We start from the raw sequence: 18,678 nt of genomic DNA, 5'->3' as shown, positions 1-18,678 counted from the left end.
TTTGACAGCATGTTAAAGCTGCAGGAATCTTGTTGGTTCTTGTTTTCAATGTGACAGAAGCCAGAAACATTATTTCATACATTTAAACAATGAATTTTCTCCTGATAATTTCTTTCTTTTCTCCTCCGTTCATGACTCGGTGCTGAGACGATCAAATCAAAGCCTCTGGAATGCGCTGCTCCTGAATTGCAATGCAAGGGGGTGGTTTTTGAGTGCTTATCAGCTACTGCGACTTCGTAGTTCCTTGTACTAATAACACTGCGTAGCTCCAACCCACTGGCGCCCCCATCTGCCATTATCAGACTTTTTGCGTGCTTTTGATTGAGTCAATCTCATGTTTTCTTCTTCTGCAACGGTGATTCTGTCTGCAACACAACTCTGACTTTTCTCTCATCTTCTTTTCCTCATTTGCATTGTTCACGCCTTTTTCATACAACGTCAAAGTCGCTCACCAGGGTGCAAAGACAACGCGGCATTTCTTCAGCTTTCCTAGGAGCTTTCTGCCAAAGAGCAGCGCAAGGACTAGGTTAAAGGGAGGAGAGACAGAAGAGATACAACAGCACGACGACACAATCTCGACACAGACATGATAGGCGTCGCTGCTGGGCCGCCGTCAAGGCCTTCGGGACCTGCGGGCAGGGCGAGGGCGAATACGTGGAGTTTCAGCAAGGTGAGAAGGACGAGCGAGATATCGTGACGTCGACGGGTCTCTTTTTTTTTTTTTTTTTTTTTGTCTTCTCTGCTTACTTGCACATCTCCTTACGAATCCTGCCTCCTCCTAGCCTAGTGACTAGGTAGTACTTGGTAATCCTACTATTTCACACAGACAAAGTCGCCGGTCAAGTGACTGGGCATGACGAGACAGTGGTTGCAGATGAGATGCAGACGCAGGCGGTGAAGGCAGACCAAGACAACGACTCCATTGCATCGGGGCGGTTCCACCAGCAGAGCCGTAGCGAGGAGGCGTTACATGCAGACGAAGCAAACACGAAGCTCGGGATAATTCACGGGGACGGATCCTGGCATTTCTTCTGGTCGAGACGACACTTGATCCCGGTGGTTGGCCTGCTGTGCGCTCAGGCCATTCACACGCAACATACGAGATGAGCCTTGATCCCATGATTGAATTTTTTCCCTTCGTTTTGCCTGTCGGATAACCCCGGAAGAAAGGCAGCCAGGGGTGCAGCACAGCGTTCCTGCAGAGGCGACCACTACCTGTGGCCCAAGATGCCCGAAAGAGGCAATCATGGAGACGACCCCGACGTGGAGAGATCAAGGCCGTCGGTAATGATCGATTTCGCGGGTTGCTGCCATTGGGCCGCTTCCGATATGGCGAGATTCAATGGCAAATGGGCCGATGGCCGGAATCTGGAGAAGCAAAAACACGAGAGGATTGGAAAGCCATTGGCAATCGATTGTCAATTGGAATCTATGCACGCCTCATTTCGCTGAGCATCGGTCACCTGCCCACGAAAACGAAGCGCTTCGAATCGGAACGTCGACACGGGCCTTGGCGCCTGGCCGCCGGGACGATTCGGGGAGAGCTGGCGCTGTCAGGGGCTGGCCGGGCAAAGGGCTGGCGGCCCCGCAGCGCACTGCAGGTGCTACAGTAGAGCGCTGCAGCTGGTGCTGAGCTCCCCCTGACTGGACGCCGGATTACAGCGAGGCACAGCTCGCCCACCGCCCTGGAGCCTCTCCAATTCCCCAGAGCGGCCCCCACTGCAGGCTGGACGGCACAGGGGATGCGAGAGCCGCCTGACAGAAGCAACCACGCACGATGGAGCAGTGGTAATTACTTGGTGCTCCGTGCTATAAGCAGACGCATCACGGGGCATGCCGACGGCAGTTTGAAGGGGCAAATGGCATCAACAGGAGCAGAGAGAGATGACCCTGGCCACGGCAACGTGGGGTGGACTTGCACAAGGCATTTGATTGAATGCACATCCGAGCTGGATGCACTCCATGCTGTAATAAGGAATCCGAGGTACACAGACAGGCAGGGCAGGGGGGCTTCTTTTCTTCCAATCTTCTTCCATTTCCCCTTCCGTTGTTTTTAATTCTGTTTCAGGGCCATCCCCATCCCCAAGCACGCAAGGTACATTCATCGATTCGCTCTCACCGAGCCCGGTGCCGTTGCCTACCTGCCTCCGGAGAATTTGCTGGTCTTTTTCGGTGCCTGTCCGCATGTCACGCTGCTCCTTCCCCTGGCGTCCAGTTTTTCTTTATTACTGCTGTCATTGCCGGATTGACACACACCTGCCACCTCTCTGGCTGTTCTTTCCTGTGGAAAAGAGTCTTGAGGCTTAGTGCTTGAAAGACTTGCCGCTGGATACTAGTACGCCTAGACGCTTTCTCCAAAGCTTCCTCCAAAGTAAAGTCTAGCACCTGCCTACAGCTTGCTCCGGGCGTGCTGCACTTGCTCGATCCGATACGTGTACCTTGATAATCCGGGGTATTTTTGTATCTGGCAGTCACGAGCAACCACCACCGCCGCTACCTGGTACTAGGCAGTACTTCTGGGCGCCGATATATACTACACTTGGCCTTGCCGTGCTAAAGTCTCCTCTTTTTTCCCTTCAGCTTTCTGGCAGCGCCGTCTCCGCAATCTGCATCATCCCAGAGGATTGCAAGATTTTTACGCCCATCGTCATTATCACGGCCGCGAAGCAAGCTGCAGCCTTTGCCGGGGTCGCCTCTACCCCAATCACGGCCCTCTGCTGCGGTGCTACCCGCCTGCAGCCCTTTTCCCCGGCGCTGCGTCGCTGCATCGCTGCAGGCTTGCCTCGGCTGTGGGCTGTTTCGACCACTGCGGCCTAGTGCCCAGCAGCCACTAAAGCGGCTTGACGTCGATAGAGCATCGAACCCTTTTGGCCTGGAGCTGCTGAACTGCCGCACACCCTCACGCGCGCACCTGGATTGAGCACCCCTTCACGCAATTCTTGGTTCCCGGGCCATTCGTCACGCTCTGCTGCTGCTGTCCAGCGCTCTTCAGTCACTGATTGACCCTGGGCCTTCGCCTATTCTATTCCACTCGGTTCAGCCACTCTCACGCAACCCGCGGCCAACCTCTGCGTCTCTTGCCTCTCAGCCGCTTCTATCCATCACCTGGCCTCGTTCACTTTTGCCTCGTCTCAAGAGGGATCCGAGGATCAAAAACCACCCTCCACCGTTGCCTCTGCCCTGCTACAAGCTTCTACTGCTGCTGCTGCTGCTGCCTCCCTGATATCTGCTGGGCCCTCATATGTATCAGCCGCCACGCCGGATGCCTCTGCTATCACACCCCAAACACCGTATCAGCATACTTGATCTTAGCAAACAGCGTCGCCAGCTCCTTCATCGTGACAATGCCGTCGAAAACTAACAATGGCGTGGGGATCCAGGTCGAGGACACCAAGATATGTGTTGTCATGGTCGGTCTCCCGGCCCGCGGGAAGAGTTACATTGCCCAACTAGGTATGCTTGTTCTGGATATTTTCTTTCTTCTTTTCATCTTTTACATCTTGGCTTCATCTTTGCTTTGCGGGAACGGGCAATGGCCCAGTCGCGGAATATGCCTATGCATATGCACATGCACGCAACACACTCACTCACGCATTCATTGAGCCGAATGCTTGTCCCAGAACCTGTTGCATTATGACGGCCTCTTCCCCTCTCTTCTAGCGTCGGGAAGCTGCCTGATTTTCTCCAACTTCTCACGCCACTTTGTATAGACCATTGAGAGCTTGACTGACATATACTTTTCTCCTTCTTGCTCGTTCGGATATATAGCCCAGAGATATTTGCAATGGCTGTCAATTCCGTCAGCGACTTTCAATGTCGGCAACTATCGGCGTCATGACGCTCCACAGCCAACGGCCGACTTTTTCGATTTCAGCAATCCCGAGGGTGAGCGGAAACGCCGCGCCGCTGCCGAGGCCGCCGTTGCTGACATGCTTGCCTGGTTCCGCACCGGCGGCGTTGTTGGCATCCTGGATGCGACCAATTCCACCAAGGAGCGCCGTAAATGGGTCTATGATACGTGCACTGCCCATGGCATCGAGGTTCTGTTTGTCGAAAGCAAATGCGATGATGAAAAGACCATCATGGCCAACATCCGCGACGTCAAGCTGACAAGCCCCGACTACAAGGGCCAAGATCCAGAAGAGGCCGCTCAGGACTTTCGCAATCGGATCAAGCACTATGAAAAGGTCTACAAGACTATTGATGGCGACAAGGATGAGGACAGCTACACCTACTTGAAATTGATGAACGTTGGCAAGCAAGTCATCATCAACCGTATCCAAGACTATCTCCAAAGTCGCATTGTCTATTATCTCATGAACCTGCATATCCGACCGCGATCAGTTTGGCTATCAAGAGTGAGTTACCATGTATAAGCCATGGCTTTCAAGCTCTGTTATCTAACTAAATGCTTGTTGATAATAGCACGGAGAGTCTCTATATAATCTGAGCGGACGTATTGGCGGAGACATGCTTCTGTCTCCCCGAGGCGAGCAGTACGCTAGGAAGCTGCCGGACTTGGTACGAGAATCTGTGGGAGTAAGTTTTAATCCCTGGCATAGTTCATATAAGATCCTTTATATGTGTCTTCAGAATACATATGCGGAATGGCGGCTGACAATGGTTATTCAGGATGATCGCCCTCTAACGGTCTGGACCTCGACGTTGAAACGCACCATTGCCACAGCCCGTTTCCTCCCACCGCACTACAATCAGTTGCAGTGGAAAGCGCTGGATGAATTAGACTCCGGTGTGTGCGACGGCTTGACCTACCAAGAAATCAAAGACCGCTACCCCGAAGACTTTGCGGCCCGTGATGAGGATAAATACAACTACCGATACCGTGGTGGCGAGTCGTACCGCGACGTGGTTATTCGCCTGGAACCAATCATAATGGAGTTGGAACGTAGCGAGGACATTCTCATTGTGACTCACCAGGCGGTTTTGCGCTGCATCTACGCATACTTTATGAAGAAGGACCAGGCTAAGAGCCCCTGGATGAACGTGCCGCTTCACACACTCATCAAATTGACACCAAGGGCGTACGGTACAGAGGAGGTTCGGTACGAAGCGCATATTCCTGCTGTGAGTACTTGGCGTGGAAAAGGAAGTACTGCCAAGCATGAGAATCCCACTCCAGAAAGCCTGTGAGGTGGGGTGTGAGAAGGGATTTATAGGGAAAGGAGGGAAAGGAGGGAAAGGGTGGAAAGACAGGACAAAGAAAATTGTAAGCATACAAGTTCATGGATCAACCGAGAGTATCCGGAGTTTGGGAGAGACGAAGGGATAAAATTTGCCGACCAACGGCACACAACAAGGCTAGTATACCGTCTTACGCTTGTTCTTTTGTGGTTTTGGGTTGGAAACGGAGTGCTTTGTACACGGACTGCATGGTCACCGCCAAGGATGAGAAAGTGAGTTCAATTGCTCGTTTGACTCTAAATAAAAATCAATAATTATCAACGCTGTTTGCTCTATTCTGATGGATATCTGTGAAGCTTGACAGCATCCAAGAGTCAGTCACTGCTCTATTGAGATATTCTAGGCTGATTTACGATGAATGTGCGCATATGATTCTGATTCACAGTCATTTTCTGCGAGTCTTCCAAGGAAAAGCGATTACTGTTTACTCCTGCACGCAATTAAGTGCGTTGTCACGATAGTTTGTCCAATTCAAGCTGTAAATTGCCAATCCAAGCAAAGATTTAATTCAATAGTTCTCCATCCTCTCGCTGGTGGGCAATGGGCAATGAGCAATGAGAGTTGGCGTCATTATATCTGTTTACATCAAAGATATCCGAGCACATCTACCAACGCCATGGCATTCGTATCCCCCATTCCCGGCGTCGGGGTCCAGCACCCTTGGCAAATCCAAATCCATTATCCTACCATCATTCAGCAGCCGGTCATACCCGTTGTTCCGCAGCCTCAGTTTCTACTACAACCTCAAGTCCAAGTCTATCAGCCTCCTCCTGTGAGCATAATGGTGCCAACAATGGTAGTCCATCCTCCTTTTTTCACTCCTCCTTGCTTCATCGTGGCGTCTGCTCAGCCATCGCCAGGCGCCGACGCTCATCTACCCAGCGGTATCTCGTTGCGGGTTGTCTTTTATGGGCACCCATCCGACGACGATTATACTCCCCCCATGTGCCTCTCCAGCACGACGTATAAAGAGTCGGCATTACCGAGTAGGGATGCCTTGCTTGCGGAGATAGCGACCTGGGCTGGGCACCATGGCCTTTCGATCACACATTCGGGTGGACGAATCGATCCTCTCAGAGTGAAGCTATATGTTTTGCCCAAGAGCAGCAGTTCCAGGGGACTGTTGTGTGGGATTGATTATGAGCCGGGCGCGGGACTGGCTGTGCCGGGAGACGTGGTCAAGGTGGTCAAGTTGGGCGGGATCGAGGAGAAGCACTGGCAAGAGGCGCTGAAGGAGATTCAGAAGGAGGGATATGAGGCTGTTGTTGCGGTGGATATGGGTGATGGTGGTTTGAATACGACTTCGACTCCGGCTGTAGTTTCAACGCCCGATAGTGACGAGAACGCAGCAGCAGCATGATCCCAGTCTCTCTATATATTGAAAGAAAGGAATCTATTCATCACACTTCAAAAGGAAGAAGCGGGAAAAGGCATTTTCAATATATCACTTTTTTAAAACAAAAAATTAGAGGATGAGTTAAGAAATACAGTCAACTTTCATAAAAAAAAAAAACCAAATCAGTATGCGCAACTATAAAACACACCTCCCTACTCCGCCTCATTCTGTACCAACAGAAATAAAAAGAAGAAGAAAAAACCAGTCCTCGCAAAAACACGCGCAAACTGAAACCATCCCGTACTGACATATCTACACCCCTGTAGTAGTATAATATTCCAAAAAAAGTACTGGATGTGTGTGTGCGTGTGTTTTTCTTTTTTTATGTATCTGCTTTCGCCTTTTTTTGTTTTCCAGGTGAAGGAAAAGAAATAGAGGCTTTGTGTGTCTGACCATTTGCTTATATATTAGAGAAAAAAGAAGAATGAAGACGCGGCTGCTCAGCGAGAACGCCGACTTGTTGAAAAAAAAAAAAAGACCAAAGTATAGAAGAGAAAAAATATTGTTCGAGCAGAGAACAAAAAACCCTCCAACGGACAAAGAAGAGAAGTAGAGAAAGTGACAGTAGGACGAAACCTTTTTCAAGCTTCAAACGACCTTCGTCAGCAAAATAACGCAGCCCCTGAGGCACCAAGTCCGCTCCCTCTCTCCCTGAACATGAAGTGAGAAATGAAAGATAAAAAGGCAACGATGCTGTGTCTATCTTACGTTGAGACACAAAAACTTTTTCGTTTTTCAAGCAGTAATGGGTAATTGGAAAACAGAAAAAGAACAAAAAAGGAAGACGTCTTTGAAGGAAAAGAAGAACAACTCTCAATCAAGGGGACACGCAGCAAAAAAGCCAAATCCACCAGACTGGTCGAGTCTTAGTTTATGGTACACGAGTAACTCTGTTACCCAAATTATAAAGAGCCTACCCTCCTTTTCTCTTCCAAAGAGCGCCAGCAAGCACAAAAGCTCTAATGTTTCCTTCGCTAAAACTGTCGCACAACGTAGCAAGACCCAAAAAGAAAAACTCCGCATCTCATGGCGTCTACTCCGTATATATCGTGATGTAGAGAGCAGAACAATATTGGAAAAAGAGAGAGAAAAAGAGCACTAGGTCCTCGGGGAGACATCGGATCCTGACTGAACAATGCTTCCGCATCAAGGTGTCGTCGAGCTGCTCCCGGGGTCTTGTTCATTGCCAACGTATACACACACACCAAACCTGCCACTGGGTATCAATCCACCGACACACATATAGACTGTAGAAGAAAACCGGTGTTTTCCAAATAGCTGCCAAGAAGCGCATTCTGTCGGGAGCGAGTACACTATCCGGGTTCTCTTTTGCAAAACAGAGCTTTTTTCCAACTTGTCCAATATCGATAAAAGAAATGCCAAAGATAAAAACACCAAATCGATGAAATCATAAGAGTTTCAAACAGAAGACGCCACCATGCCGCATGATGATTAAGGACGTGAAGAAAATCTGGCGTAATGCGTGCTACAGCATTATTGCTTTTGATGCCGTAGGCAAGAAACATGTCTAAGAATGTCAATCATGCATTACCACACTTCAAGCTGGGTTGGCCTTGACACGCTTTGCCATCCGAGGAGTCTGAGGCTTAACCCTGTTCTGTATGCCGTTGACTTGGCCAGCGCCTGGCGCGACGGAATCATCCTCAACTTTGACAGTAGACGGACGCCGACGCTTGTTAGAGGCCGGTGACGTGTTTGCACTTGGTCCGCTCGAACTCGTTCCCTGTTGGCTTGGCTGGAGCTGCATGCCAGGAGCTTGGCCTGGCGCAGGACTGCCAATGTGAGGTGAGCCAGGAAGGTTCATATGTACCGCTGCAGGGCTCGCTCCGATTGGAAACTGTCCAAAGCCGGGTGTCCTGGGCGCTTGTGCCATGGCTTGGCCGTTCATAACCGGGGTCGCGCCATTGATTTGGGTTGCTACGTATTGTTCCAGCGCGCCGTAGGGAGTCAGGCCAGGGTTTTGGTTGTAGAACCCAATCAGTGGGTTCATCTGACCCATGACTTCTACAATCTATAGAGACAGTTAGATCGTTGCTATTCTCCGTTACATCTCGTATGCACAATCCGGTCTTGACATACCTCGAGGAATTGATGGACGGCCTGAGTGACTCCTTGTTTGTTGACAGCCGAGTTGAGGTCAACCAGCACGCCGGGTGGCTCTTTCTGAGGCGACTTGAGCTGCCGAGACTTGCCCTTCTTGGACATTTCCGGAGATTGCTTGCCATCAATCGTGTTAACACTGCGCCACTCCTTGATCCATTCGTGTGTTGGCTTTGCTGCTTCGATGACACTTCTCATAGACACAAATTCCTCGTGTCCTGTGGTGAGGAATTCAAACAATTCGATTTTCTGTTCGGCATCAAATTGCGCACGTAGCGTTCCATTGGCCACAAGCTGCAAGGGCAAGATCAATTAGCACAAATGATAGCCAAACAGGGAGGAGACAACATACATGTGAGCCTGTCTCGAACCAATAGACGAAACTGGCTCGTTGGTTCTCGATACAGTAGCAGTCCCCGGGCAATGCCTTGTCGATGCTCCCGCCGTCGAGAATGAGTTGTATACTCTTGACGCCACTGCTGTAATAGGTATGGAGATAGCGAGCAATTACTGGATAAGCAATTTCATATTGCTTATCTGCTACATCTTCCTTTTCGCTAGGGTGGAATGAGTGGCGGAAGACACCGTTGGGTGATGAGAAGAACTGGGATACAACTCTACTCCAGTACGTGAGATCCTCTTTGTTCTTTGCTCCCTAGATAAGTGAACATCAGTATCAAGACCAGGCAGTCGAAATTTACAGGGAAGCACATACAGGGAAGGTACTTAGGCATTCGCCAAAGTGCATCAGTCTTAATAGACACTTTGTCTTCATCCCTTCTCTTAGTTGCTGCTGGTGCTGCTGCTGCATCAGGGTGTTGGCCATGAGTTGCTGGGTTGCAACGGCGGCCATCTGGTTTTGATTCGGAGGATGGGCCTGTTGAGGCTGGGGCTGGCCCTGTTGCATCTGATTCGCCTGAGCCGGAGTCGGTGCGGGTGTCTGAGGAGTCTGTTGCCCCGTCGGTGCAGGTGTGCCGGCTTGTGAGACTTGCTGCGGCGTCGGCTGCGACTGGGGACCGGGTTGCTGCTGGGATTGCGGCTGGGCCTGGCCTGGCGGCTGCTGGCCCGGCTGCTGCTGTGCGCCCATTGACGGCTGAGCTGCCATGGGATTTGGCTGTGGCATACCCTGCATGGGCTGAGCATTCATCGCCATGTGCTGTGCTTGGTTATGGCCCGCCATTTGCTGGTTGTGCGCTGCCTGTTGCTGCGCGGCCTGCTGCTGCTGAGCTTGCTGCTGCGCTGCCTGTTGTTGGGCCTGGGCCTGGGCTGCTGCCTGTTGCTGAAGGGCTAGCTGCTGGGCCATGATCGCTTGCGGGTTGTGCGCCTAGGGAGTGATGTTAGCAAGTGTCCCGGGTCTCTCCGTCGCGGTGAAGAAATCGCTATATGAAGCAACTACTGACATTTACGTGACCCAGTTGAGCAGCGGTCCGCGCCTGTCTCAATTGGTGAATCTGCTGTGGTGTGAGTTGCATGCCCATGGGCATGCCGTTGACTGCACCAGGGGTCATGCCTGGGAACTGTTGCGCCATCATTTGCCGCTGTTGTTGCTGTTGTTGTTGATGGAGAATTTGCTGCTGGCGGATAGCAGCCATTGCGCTCGGGTTGTTCATCCCAACTGGATTGCCGCCGCGTTAGTCTACCCGCTCCATGACGGATATCCATGCTAGTAGGGTACTTACATTGCTGCTGCAACTGCTGCTGCTGCTGTTGAAACATTTGCTGCTGTTGCGCAGGACTTATTTGATGCATCGGGTGAGCATTCGGGTTCGCCCCGGGAGGCATGCCGCCCATCAAGGCCGGATTGACCTGGCCTCCTGGACCAGACACGGCAATGTGACCGCCGGCGAACTGGTGAGGCATCCCACCAGGCGCGCCCTGCTGGCCTGCGTTGGGCTGCATGCCAGGGCCAGCCATCGGGTGTCCTGCGACTCCCGGATGGCCCATCCCAGGGTGCCCCGCGAAGTTGGGGCCCATACTACTTGCGGCCATCATCTCTGGATGAGGCCGACTATCCACAGCGTGGATATCGACGAGCGTCCGTAGACACTATCGCATGCGCATACGACGGGGGGTTATGAGAGATCGCGACTGTCGTCGGTACAGAGAGACGTGTGTTCCACCTGGTGCAGGCTCAAGTCTTGCTGCCTTGCCGTCTGTTGCTGTATATTTTGGAGTTTCGCGTCGCGGCGACAGGTAGCGTGGATCACGGGGTAGCAGCGGTGGGAGGCGGCAGTACCGCAAGTGAGACTTCTAGAAAATTGGTAATAGCAACAATCGTCGAGGGTGCAGAGTCCGCGTCCCAAAAGGATAAAAAAAAAAAGGCGTCTATAGCGAGAAGAAGCGACGAGGCGTGCAGTGGCGACGATGCATCGGCAAGAGATAATGCGGTCCGATGGGTAGTTGGTGGTGCGATCCGTGATACCACACCAGCCCGACTCAAGACACTGCGACGGGTGACAAATAAGAGGTCTAGCGGCTGAGTGGGCAGCAAGTAGGGGAATAAGCCCAAAGAAGAACTTTGTTCGGGGACAAGAAACCCAGTTTGACAAGGGAAAGCCCGGGCGCCAGAGGAAGAATCCGGTGAAGAGAGATTGGGACGCGATGCAGAGATGGGCGAATAAATATCTCCGCCAGATCAACGGGATTTTGCAGCCAGCTTCAGCCTACGGTATAATCGCGGCAACCGACCCAACCGGCTGCTGTGCTGTGCAGACTCCCGCGTTCTTTTTCTCCCAGGCTCTTTGCCCAAGCGTCTGGCGCGACTCGCAGCGCTGGTGCCGCCGCAGTATGCGCTGGTGCTGTGCTGTGCCGGTGCTGGAGCGGATGCTGGAGGCCGGTAGAGCAGAGAGGAGATGCGAAGAGGGCGAGGGACGTATCCAGGTGGATGTTGTGTCAGGTCCCCAGGCCGTCTGGCGAGACGAAGGACGTCGCAGTGCAGCAGGCAAGGCGTCGATTCTGGCAGACCAACCCTGCGGGAGCAGCGAGACGGCGTTTGGGGGATCTTTGGTGCGTGGGTACGTGAGTGGGCGGGAATGACCAGGGGAGGAGAGGAGGCCAGGGATGAGCCGTGGGGATTATGCAACTAAACGGTGCAAAAGCCCCGCTTGGGATATTCAGCAAATACTGTAATATTTGCTTGCATTTTTGTTGTTGGAGGGTGAGAGGTCGATGTTTGCTGTGAACTGCAATGAAGTGGCGTCTTCTGCGCAGGAAAGCAGATGGGATTGTGGGCGGGAAATGGTTGGTAAGGAAATCGGAACGGGCTTTTCTTTGTTTATATACTCCTAGTAATCGATAAGAAGGAGTGCCACGTGTAGAGACTCCATCAGCATTCATTGAGCGTAAAGATGAATGGAGGTAAAAGGTACGGGGCAGTGCAGCAATTCTAGTGTTAGAAAGCAGCGGGCTTCTGGGGGCCCTGGAAGCACTGAAAGTATTCCTTTAACTTTCTCCAGGTCCAATACTTTCATCAGTTGAGGCGTACTGCATGTTACAAGCCCTTGACACTCCTCTATACTTCCACGAAGCGGATATGAAGGGCTGGGTATTCTTCGTTTCTCTTTCTCTCTTTTTTTTCACATTGACCACATCTTCTCTCTCTTTTGTACATCTCATATGATTCCAAATGACTTATGCGCACTGCAACCTTCAAATAATTTAGGTACCCAACTATGAGATCGTGTAAGTTGCTGTACGCACCATGGCCTCTGCTCATCTCGGAAGAACTTCATCCGTTAAGCCTAGTTGGGCAGCACTTGAATATCCACTTTCTGATCTAGTCTACTTTCTGCTATAGTCCGCTCAAACTCGGTGGCTGGTAGCAGTCATACCTCTCTATCGGGCCGCTAATATCGGGATAACTCTTTTTCCGCTCGAATGACGGGAACCGACGTCTGGTACCTGGCAGCATCGTCTGCCTTCGGGCCAAATCGTATCTCTCTTTATCTGACCGGTATTTCCGCCTCTTTGTGGCTCATAGGAAAACATGCAGCAAATATGACAAATAATGACAGAAAATCTGAAGGGATTTACCGCTGGGAATAGTAGAGCAAATAATTCTTCTTGACAAAACACTGCGGCACAATGACAAATTATCCGCCGACATGCACATAATCTTCAGTTTTGCGAAAATCCGCGGCAGACCTGCTAGCGCCGCATTCAGCCTTAGCAATCGTGCCTTAGCTCTCTTAAGTGAAAATCGTTTGAGTAACGAGATGATTAAATCCGAGGCGCCATTTGCGGCTGCCGCCGCTAATACTTTAAGCGGGAGAATAGCATCACGTGAGATACATACAGTGCCATTAGTGAGAAAATTTTGCTTGCACTGTCTCTGAATATCTTCTCTCGCCGATGGAGCTTCTGGGCGAAATTTTCCTTCCAACACAACTTTTTTTTGCCCATGCAAAGAGCTCACTGGCAGTCTCGCCGTTTTTTCTCAGCGCCGGAGACGAATCCGAGAGGTTTGAATTTGGCTCCTGTTCATTCTCTCCTGGCCCAAACAGAAAAGACAACGGGTCTATCAGAACAGAGTTTCTTGAAGCGTGTTTGTGCAAACGCGTTTGCTTGACATGTGATGTCAAAAGGTAAGAAACTTGGTGGTTTTTTTTCTTCCCATCCCTTCACAGGAATATGCAATTCCTTTTCCCTCTTTCATGATGACACTGAATAAACGTCTTCTTTTCCCAACCGAATCGACCATGAAGAAGTTTTTGACTACTCGGATCCTCAGGATCTGTTACTTGCCAGTATAATTGTCTGACCTTTGCACACATTTGCTCAATGCACATTTTTCACTCTCCTGCTTGAGCGGTCATGCTAACTCTATGACCCAGCTTTTCTAGAATTTCCTCGACTTTGCTATACCTTTCTTCCACCTACAATTAACCTGGCAGACACACCGAGCTCGTGCCCTGACCATATGGTGAGTACTTTGCTGCATTTTTTTTTTTTTCTTTATTTCCTTGATCATGTGTTTGCATGATGAAATTTTCCATTTAATTCGCAGTTTCCACTCGAGTTCCGATGAGCCTTTTTCTGGAACAGATGAGGGTTAATACTTCCTTGGATGTCTGATCAAACACATTGTCTTCCTTTTTTATATCACGACTTGTTTTATCTTGGCAATTTTACGCGTTGGCCGAGCTTGGAGCTAACTCGTCAAAGTTTTAATAGTGATTTCTCCAGAGCAGAGTGCTCGTCGTAGATTATAAACATAGTTCATTATTCATGGAAATAAAACACCATTCAATCAATTCATCTTGTCTATTCTTGCCTCTCAAATGTGTCTGTCAAACCGTGTAGTATTGTGCCGTGTCTGTTCCTCGGGCTCTTCCTCGCCGAGGCAATGGAGCCTGGCTTTTTAATTTTTAATTTTTTCTTTTTTTTTTTTCTTTTTTTTTTTTTAGAGAGATAAGGCGTTGCTCCGGATAAGGGATAGCCCGAATGTTAAATTGGCTGAAACTGCGTAATCCCAGCGCAATCCTCAAAGATACTACCCTACAAGGCTTCTCAATCATGTTTTATGCCACTGTCATCGAAAGATAGGATTGGATCTATTTGAGTTGCTCATTAGCTATGGGTAGGCGTGCTTGATTTATTCTCATTTAAGACACACAAATATGTTGCAGCTGTTGCACATCTTTTACCTGCTGGATCAATGTCATATTTCGTATTCATAATCTTAGTCCTATTATCTAGATAGTAGGTAGAGAGAGCTCTGTATAAAGTAATCACACATGTCTCTTATTCCTACAAATGGGTACGAGCTTTGGATATGGCACTGCGGCAATCATATTTTCTTTCCCAAAATAAAAAACTAAATGCGCCTCATTCTCCTATCCATCGTAAATTCAGCCCAAATATCCTCCAGATCAAAAACAAAAACACTCAAGCAACTCGCACCTCCTCGCGGATTTCATCTCTCCTCACTCTGCCCCCAACTATACCCATCCTGTTACGCCCCGTCCGGCCTCTCCCCAGCCAGTTGAGCTTGAGCATCTTGCACAGTTCAACCATCTTCCTGTTACTCTCGTCGCCCAAGTCGCCACCAACGCCGCCGATGCTCGAGAGAACACTCATGCACTGGAACATCCGGCCCACCATATCAGCTACCTGCTTCGAGTCCTCGACATTTTGCTCACGGACGCTGCTGAGGGCCTGCATGCCTGACGGCGTATAGGGGCGAATCACTCCATCGCTGCCGCGGCTACCAAGGCTGACGTTGCTCACAGCTCGGCTGCGGCTGCCGGCAGAGCCATCACCTAGCAAGGTAGTGCTGGTCGAGTTATACGAGCCAACTGAAGGATCGATGGACATGGCTGTGCCAGGACGGGCCATGGAAAAGAAGGATTCGGGAGGCGATGTGGAGAGACTGGCTTCCAAAGGAGGAGACGCGAGCGCCATGTTTGCCCACGCCGAAGGAAGGAACTCGAGAGAGAGGCGGGAGAATATCGTTTTGAGCGTCTCATAGCGCGACAAGATGATGGTATCCCGATAGGCCGTCAATACCAGGCGTCTTACGTCGAGGGCGGTCGCTGCAGGCAAGACCTGTGCTGATTGCCCTGCCGCAGGAGAGGGAGCAGTGACAACGCCGCCCCAAAAGTCGCGAGCTTGTTCAGGCGTCATAAGAGTCCCACAACCTGAAACCTCCAGATCAAGAGGCAGCAATGCCGCTTGCATGTAAGGCAAGATGGAAGTGAAAGTAATGAGCCAGTTGTCCACGAGAGTTGGCATGAAACGCTCCTCTGGCATTCTCCGTAGAGTCTTATCCATTGTAGCGAAGCCCAGTGATAGAAGCTCTCTAAGGTCCTCTAGCAGTCTATTCGGTGACCTCTTATGGATACACCATTGAATATGCAAGCTAACAATGCGATTGATGTCTTCTACTGGAAGGCGAATATCTTCACCTTGGAAAATGACAAGAAGCTTTGGCTTCAAGTAGTTCCACGCATCATCCATAGCCAGGCCTGTCAGCACCGACTTGACACCGTCCACTGTGTCGGACAAGATACTTGATTGCTGCGACATGGAAGGCAAGCTTTGACTACCAGGCCAATCTCCGGGCACTGATTCACTGTCCATGCGGCTATCCGATCTTTCAGCATTCTTTTTATCCTTCTTGGCCTTTGCAAAGGTAGAAGACGTAGGACCGGGGCTGGCGGGGACGCTGAAATTGTAAAGACTGCTTGGTGCGTTTGGATCCGTAGGCCTCGAGTTGCTAGCGGCCGATGAGAGCGGTAAATGATACTCGTCCTTGAGCTTCTGCTTTTGCCTTGAAAGGAAGTGATGCTTCTTTTCTTTCTCTTTAGCTTTTTCCTCCCCAGTCGCTTCATTTGGCCGAATGGTTGCCGATGATGAGTTGTTAAGATTATAGAATGACTGGTTACCAGAGTCTGTGAGATTGGTTGAGCTGAAGTTGCCTCGCTGGAGAGCTGATAAAGCCGAGCCAATCTTGCCTGGACTTGGCAACGCCTTTTCCTTGGTGTCTTTGGCGCTAATCTTGGATGGCCGTGAGAACAATTTGGCCTTTGCCTTTTCGGATTTGGAGAGAGGCTTCTCTGAAATAGTCGAAGCAGAGGTTGCGGCAGGCAAAGACGGAAATGGCTGCGGCTGAGGAGACACGGACGGCTCCCTTGGAGAATTGCCGCCAGACCGGGGGGAATACAACATTGGCCGCAGCCGTAGCAGCAGCGGAAGACTGCATAGAAGCGGCCCCAAGCCTGTCTTGATGTGTTTGATGTGCGCCTCCTCCTGATATGTTAAAGGCTGATTCCCGCGGCGCACTGGCCTCTGTTAGGCTCAATGTGGGCGGGCTTATAGGGCCTTTGCTCCCGCTCCCTCTCCTCGCGCCTTCAGTTTCTGGGGCCGTCTGAGATCGCTGGCGCGACTGGAGGATGTTCTGATGCGACATTACGGCCGCTTGCGCTGCAATGGCGCTGGCAGACAGTCCTCCGTTCGCAGGGCCCGCAGGTTGGCCGCTGTGGCCCATTCCGATCTGGGACAGGTTGGACGTGCTTGTTGACGGCAAGGATGGCTCAAACATGCCTTGGGTGGCAGCGTGTTTCCTCGTGTGCGTCTTAAGAACGGGGGACGACGCTCCCTGGGGCGCGGTTCGGGGGGGCGCTTGGGCGAGGATAGCTCTGCTGGATGCTGGCGCTGCTGCTGGCGAAGGCATGGCTGGCGAACTGCTGATATATGGGCGTGGATGGCGGATTGACGGCGCCGGCGCTCTGCTGCCGAGCCTTGGGGATGGTCATGGCGGGCGTACCGTCCTCGCTGCTGCTGGGCGAGTCGACCATGCGCAGGGGAGGTGGTCGTGACGACGATCCCGGCAGGTCGATGGACGATCGCGGCACCCCGGGCAAGGGCGAGAAGCTGCCGGGAGCTCGGCCCTGAGGCCGTCCCGTATTCGATGGTGTGGGCTGCATCTTGCGGTGTTGTGAAGGGCTCGTTACATCTTGGCTGGTGCCGAGAACATGAGGCGAGGCGATTCTGGCGCCGTGATGCGGGCAGACGGGCCGCGACTCGATGTCGCAACCAGGGCCTGTGGGTCGGTCACTTGGGATTCTTGTAAGGTTCGAGGCGCCAGAAGTCTAAAGCGAAGAGAGTGAAGCTCTAGGAGAGACCAAAGACTGAGGCTGGTCGTTGGTGGAAGGATGCCGAGCTGCTGGAGTTGGAGTTGGGGTTGGAGAGGTTTAAGATGAGACGGCTGCCGTGGGGTTGCGTCTTCCGAAAGCAACCCTCGTACTGTAAGGCAGTAGATCTGCATGCATAGAGCTTATCTCGGTAGGCATTATCGCATCATGTTCCGCTCCATACGGGCCATCGCTGCTAGAGTGTGTACATATTCTATGTCTACACAAATCAAACCTCTAAATACTAGTTCTCAAGAATAGAAAATAGCTCTTGTTCTCTACCTACTTGCCTCTTGTCATATCTGGTTTTGTTTTGTTCTGGCCTGCCTTGTCCACAGCTGCAGCATGTACCTCATCTTACTCCCCAAATTGGGTGGATTCTCAAGTACCGAAAGCTGAGGCTTGAATTCCGCACTAACGCAGTACTGAGGTACATGTGGCATGTGGGGCCCACCGCAGCTTGGGGGAAAGCTATAAAAAATCAAAATCAAAATCTCGTGCCTCTAGCCTCTTTTTGCTTTCTTTCTCCTCAAGCATCGCCCTCTTCAACGCTGCGTTTCCATGCTACAAACAGAGAATGTGCAGAGCCTCCGGGCCCTTGTCAGTCTCGACTTCTTTTTCGCATGTGGGAAATTCGGAGAAAGCTTCAAAGCAGGAGGTGGACACGTTCCTCTCTTGTACTCGTTTTCCATGCCTGGAGCGTCCTTGTGGCCTCCCGACGTGTGTCTATCGAGTCTGCCTGTGATGGCCTGGCGTCACCCCGACGTCTGCAACAGACATCAGAAATCTCAGGCCCGAGAGAGCCCGCGTGTATACTTCGGGAAGACGTGGGTTTATCTCGGTGTCCTATGGGAAGTCGTTGCGAAGCTTGTTGCGCAAACTTGAGTGCGATATGCAGCGTTTGTTTTGCTTCGGCGAAATGAATCACACAATTCCGATCATTCTGTTGAGGGCGATGCTTCAACCCTTTTTCTCCTCAGGTAAGCTGCTGATTATACCTGTTTCGCTTTTGGGCAAGAATACTACTAATCGGTTGATCCTCTCGCTCGAGACTTTTAGATATTAGGACCGAGCAGCGGTAGGCAACTCAGCTGCCTCACCCTGACTCAAATCGATTCCCTGGGCTTTCATGGCTTCCTGTACTGCTTCGCTATCGATTGAACCACAAACCGTAAACAGAGGCCATCGCCCTTGTACGGTAGACATGGGAGGAATGACTCACACTTGGGATCTAGCTAGAGCCCTCGTCTTACCTTGACAACTTGTCGTAGCTTCTCGTACACACCTCGTAGTGCAATGATGCCCCTCTAAAGATATCATAGTCGT

General features: G+C 51.1%; 6 protein-coding genes across 6 annotated transcripts; 3 read left to right on the top strand and 3 right to left on the bottom strand.

Annotated features, from left to right (window-relative positions):
- Positions 1–586: 586 nt before the first annotated feature.
- On the top strand, positions 587–5,151 carry TrAtP1_012608 (uncharacterized protein; the record flags this gene model as incomplete). The annotated part of the gene is made up of 5 exons (XM_014088261.2): positions 587–670; positions 3,381–3,453; positions 3,769–4,358; positions 4,426–4,539; positions 4,633–5,151. 5 exons carry the CDS (start codon positions 587–589, stop codon positions 5,149–5,151), a joined length of 1,380 nt encoding a protein of 459 aa, XP_013943736.2.
- Positions 5,152–5,818: 667 nt separating this feature from the next.
- TrAtP1_012607 (uncharacterized protein) lies at positions 5,819–7,651 on the top strand (the record flags this gene model as incomplete). The annotated part of the gene is made up of 2 exons (XM_014088390.2): positions 5,819–6,517; positions 7,595–7,651. The coding sequence occupies 2 exons, from the start codon at positions 5,819–5,821 to the stop codon at positions 7,649–7,651; spliced, it is 756 nt and encodes a 251-aa protein (XP_013943865.2).
- On the bottom strand, positions 6,628–12,092 carry TrAtP1_012606 (uncharacterized protein). The gene is made up of 6 exons (XM_066115598.1): positions 10,399–12,092; positions 10,120–10,334; positions 9,435–10,043; positions 9,072–9,374; positions 8,699–9,013; positions 6,628–8,630 (listed from the first exon to the last, which is right to left on the bottom strand). The coding sequence occupies exons 1-6, from the start codon at positions 10,709–10,711 to the stop codon at positions 8,157–8,159; spliced, it is 2,229 nt and encodes a 742-aa protein (XP_065971697.1). The 5' UTR covers positions 10,712–12,092; the 3' UTR covers positions 6,628–8,156.
- Positions 11,321–11,755, top strand: TrAtP1_012605 (uncharacterized protein; the record flags this gene model as incomplete). Its single annotated transcript, XM_066115597.1, has 1 exon — positions 11,321–11,755. One exon carries the CDS (start codon positions 11,321–11,323, stop codon positions 11,753–11,755), a length of 435 nt encoding a protein of 144 aa, XP_065971696.1.
- A 2,513-nt stretch (positions 12,093–14,605) lies between the features above and the next one.
- Positions 14,606–16,387, bottom strand: TrAtP1_012604 (uncharacterized protein; the record flags this gene model as incomplete). Its single annotated transcript, XM_014088386.2, has 1 exon — positions 14,606–16,387. The coding sequence occupies one exon, from the start codon at positions 16,385–16,387 to the stop codon at positions 14,606–14,608; it is 1,782 nt and encodes a 593-aa protein (XP_013943861.2).
- Positions 16,388–16,794: 407 nt separating this feature from the next.
- Positions 16,795–17,145, bottom strand: TrAtP1_012603 (uncharacterized protein; the record flags this gene model as incomplete). Its single annotated transcript, XM_066115596.1, has 1 exon — positions 16,795–17,145. The coding sequence occupies one exon, from the start codon at positions 17,143–17,145 to the stop codon at positions 16,795–16,797; it is 351 nt and encodes a 116-aa protein (XP_065971695.1).
- Between the last annotated feature and the right edge of the window lie 1,533 nt (positions 17,146–18,678).

The sequence above is a fragment of the Trichoderma atroviride genome, chromosome 7, assembly GCF_020647795.1.
Source record: "Trichoderma atroviride chromosome 7, complete sequence".
NCBI classification, from domain to species: Eukaryota; Fungi; Ascomycota; class Sordariomycetes; order Hypocreales; family Hypocreaceae; genus Trichoderma; species Trichoderma atroviride.
Note: the sequence above shows the minus strand (reverse complement) of the source record. Positions and strands in the feature narration are given on the sequence as shown.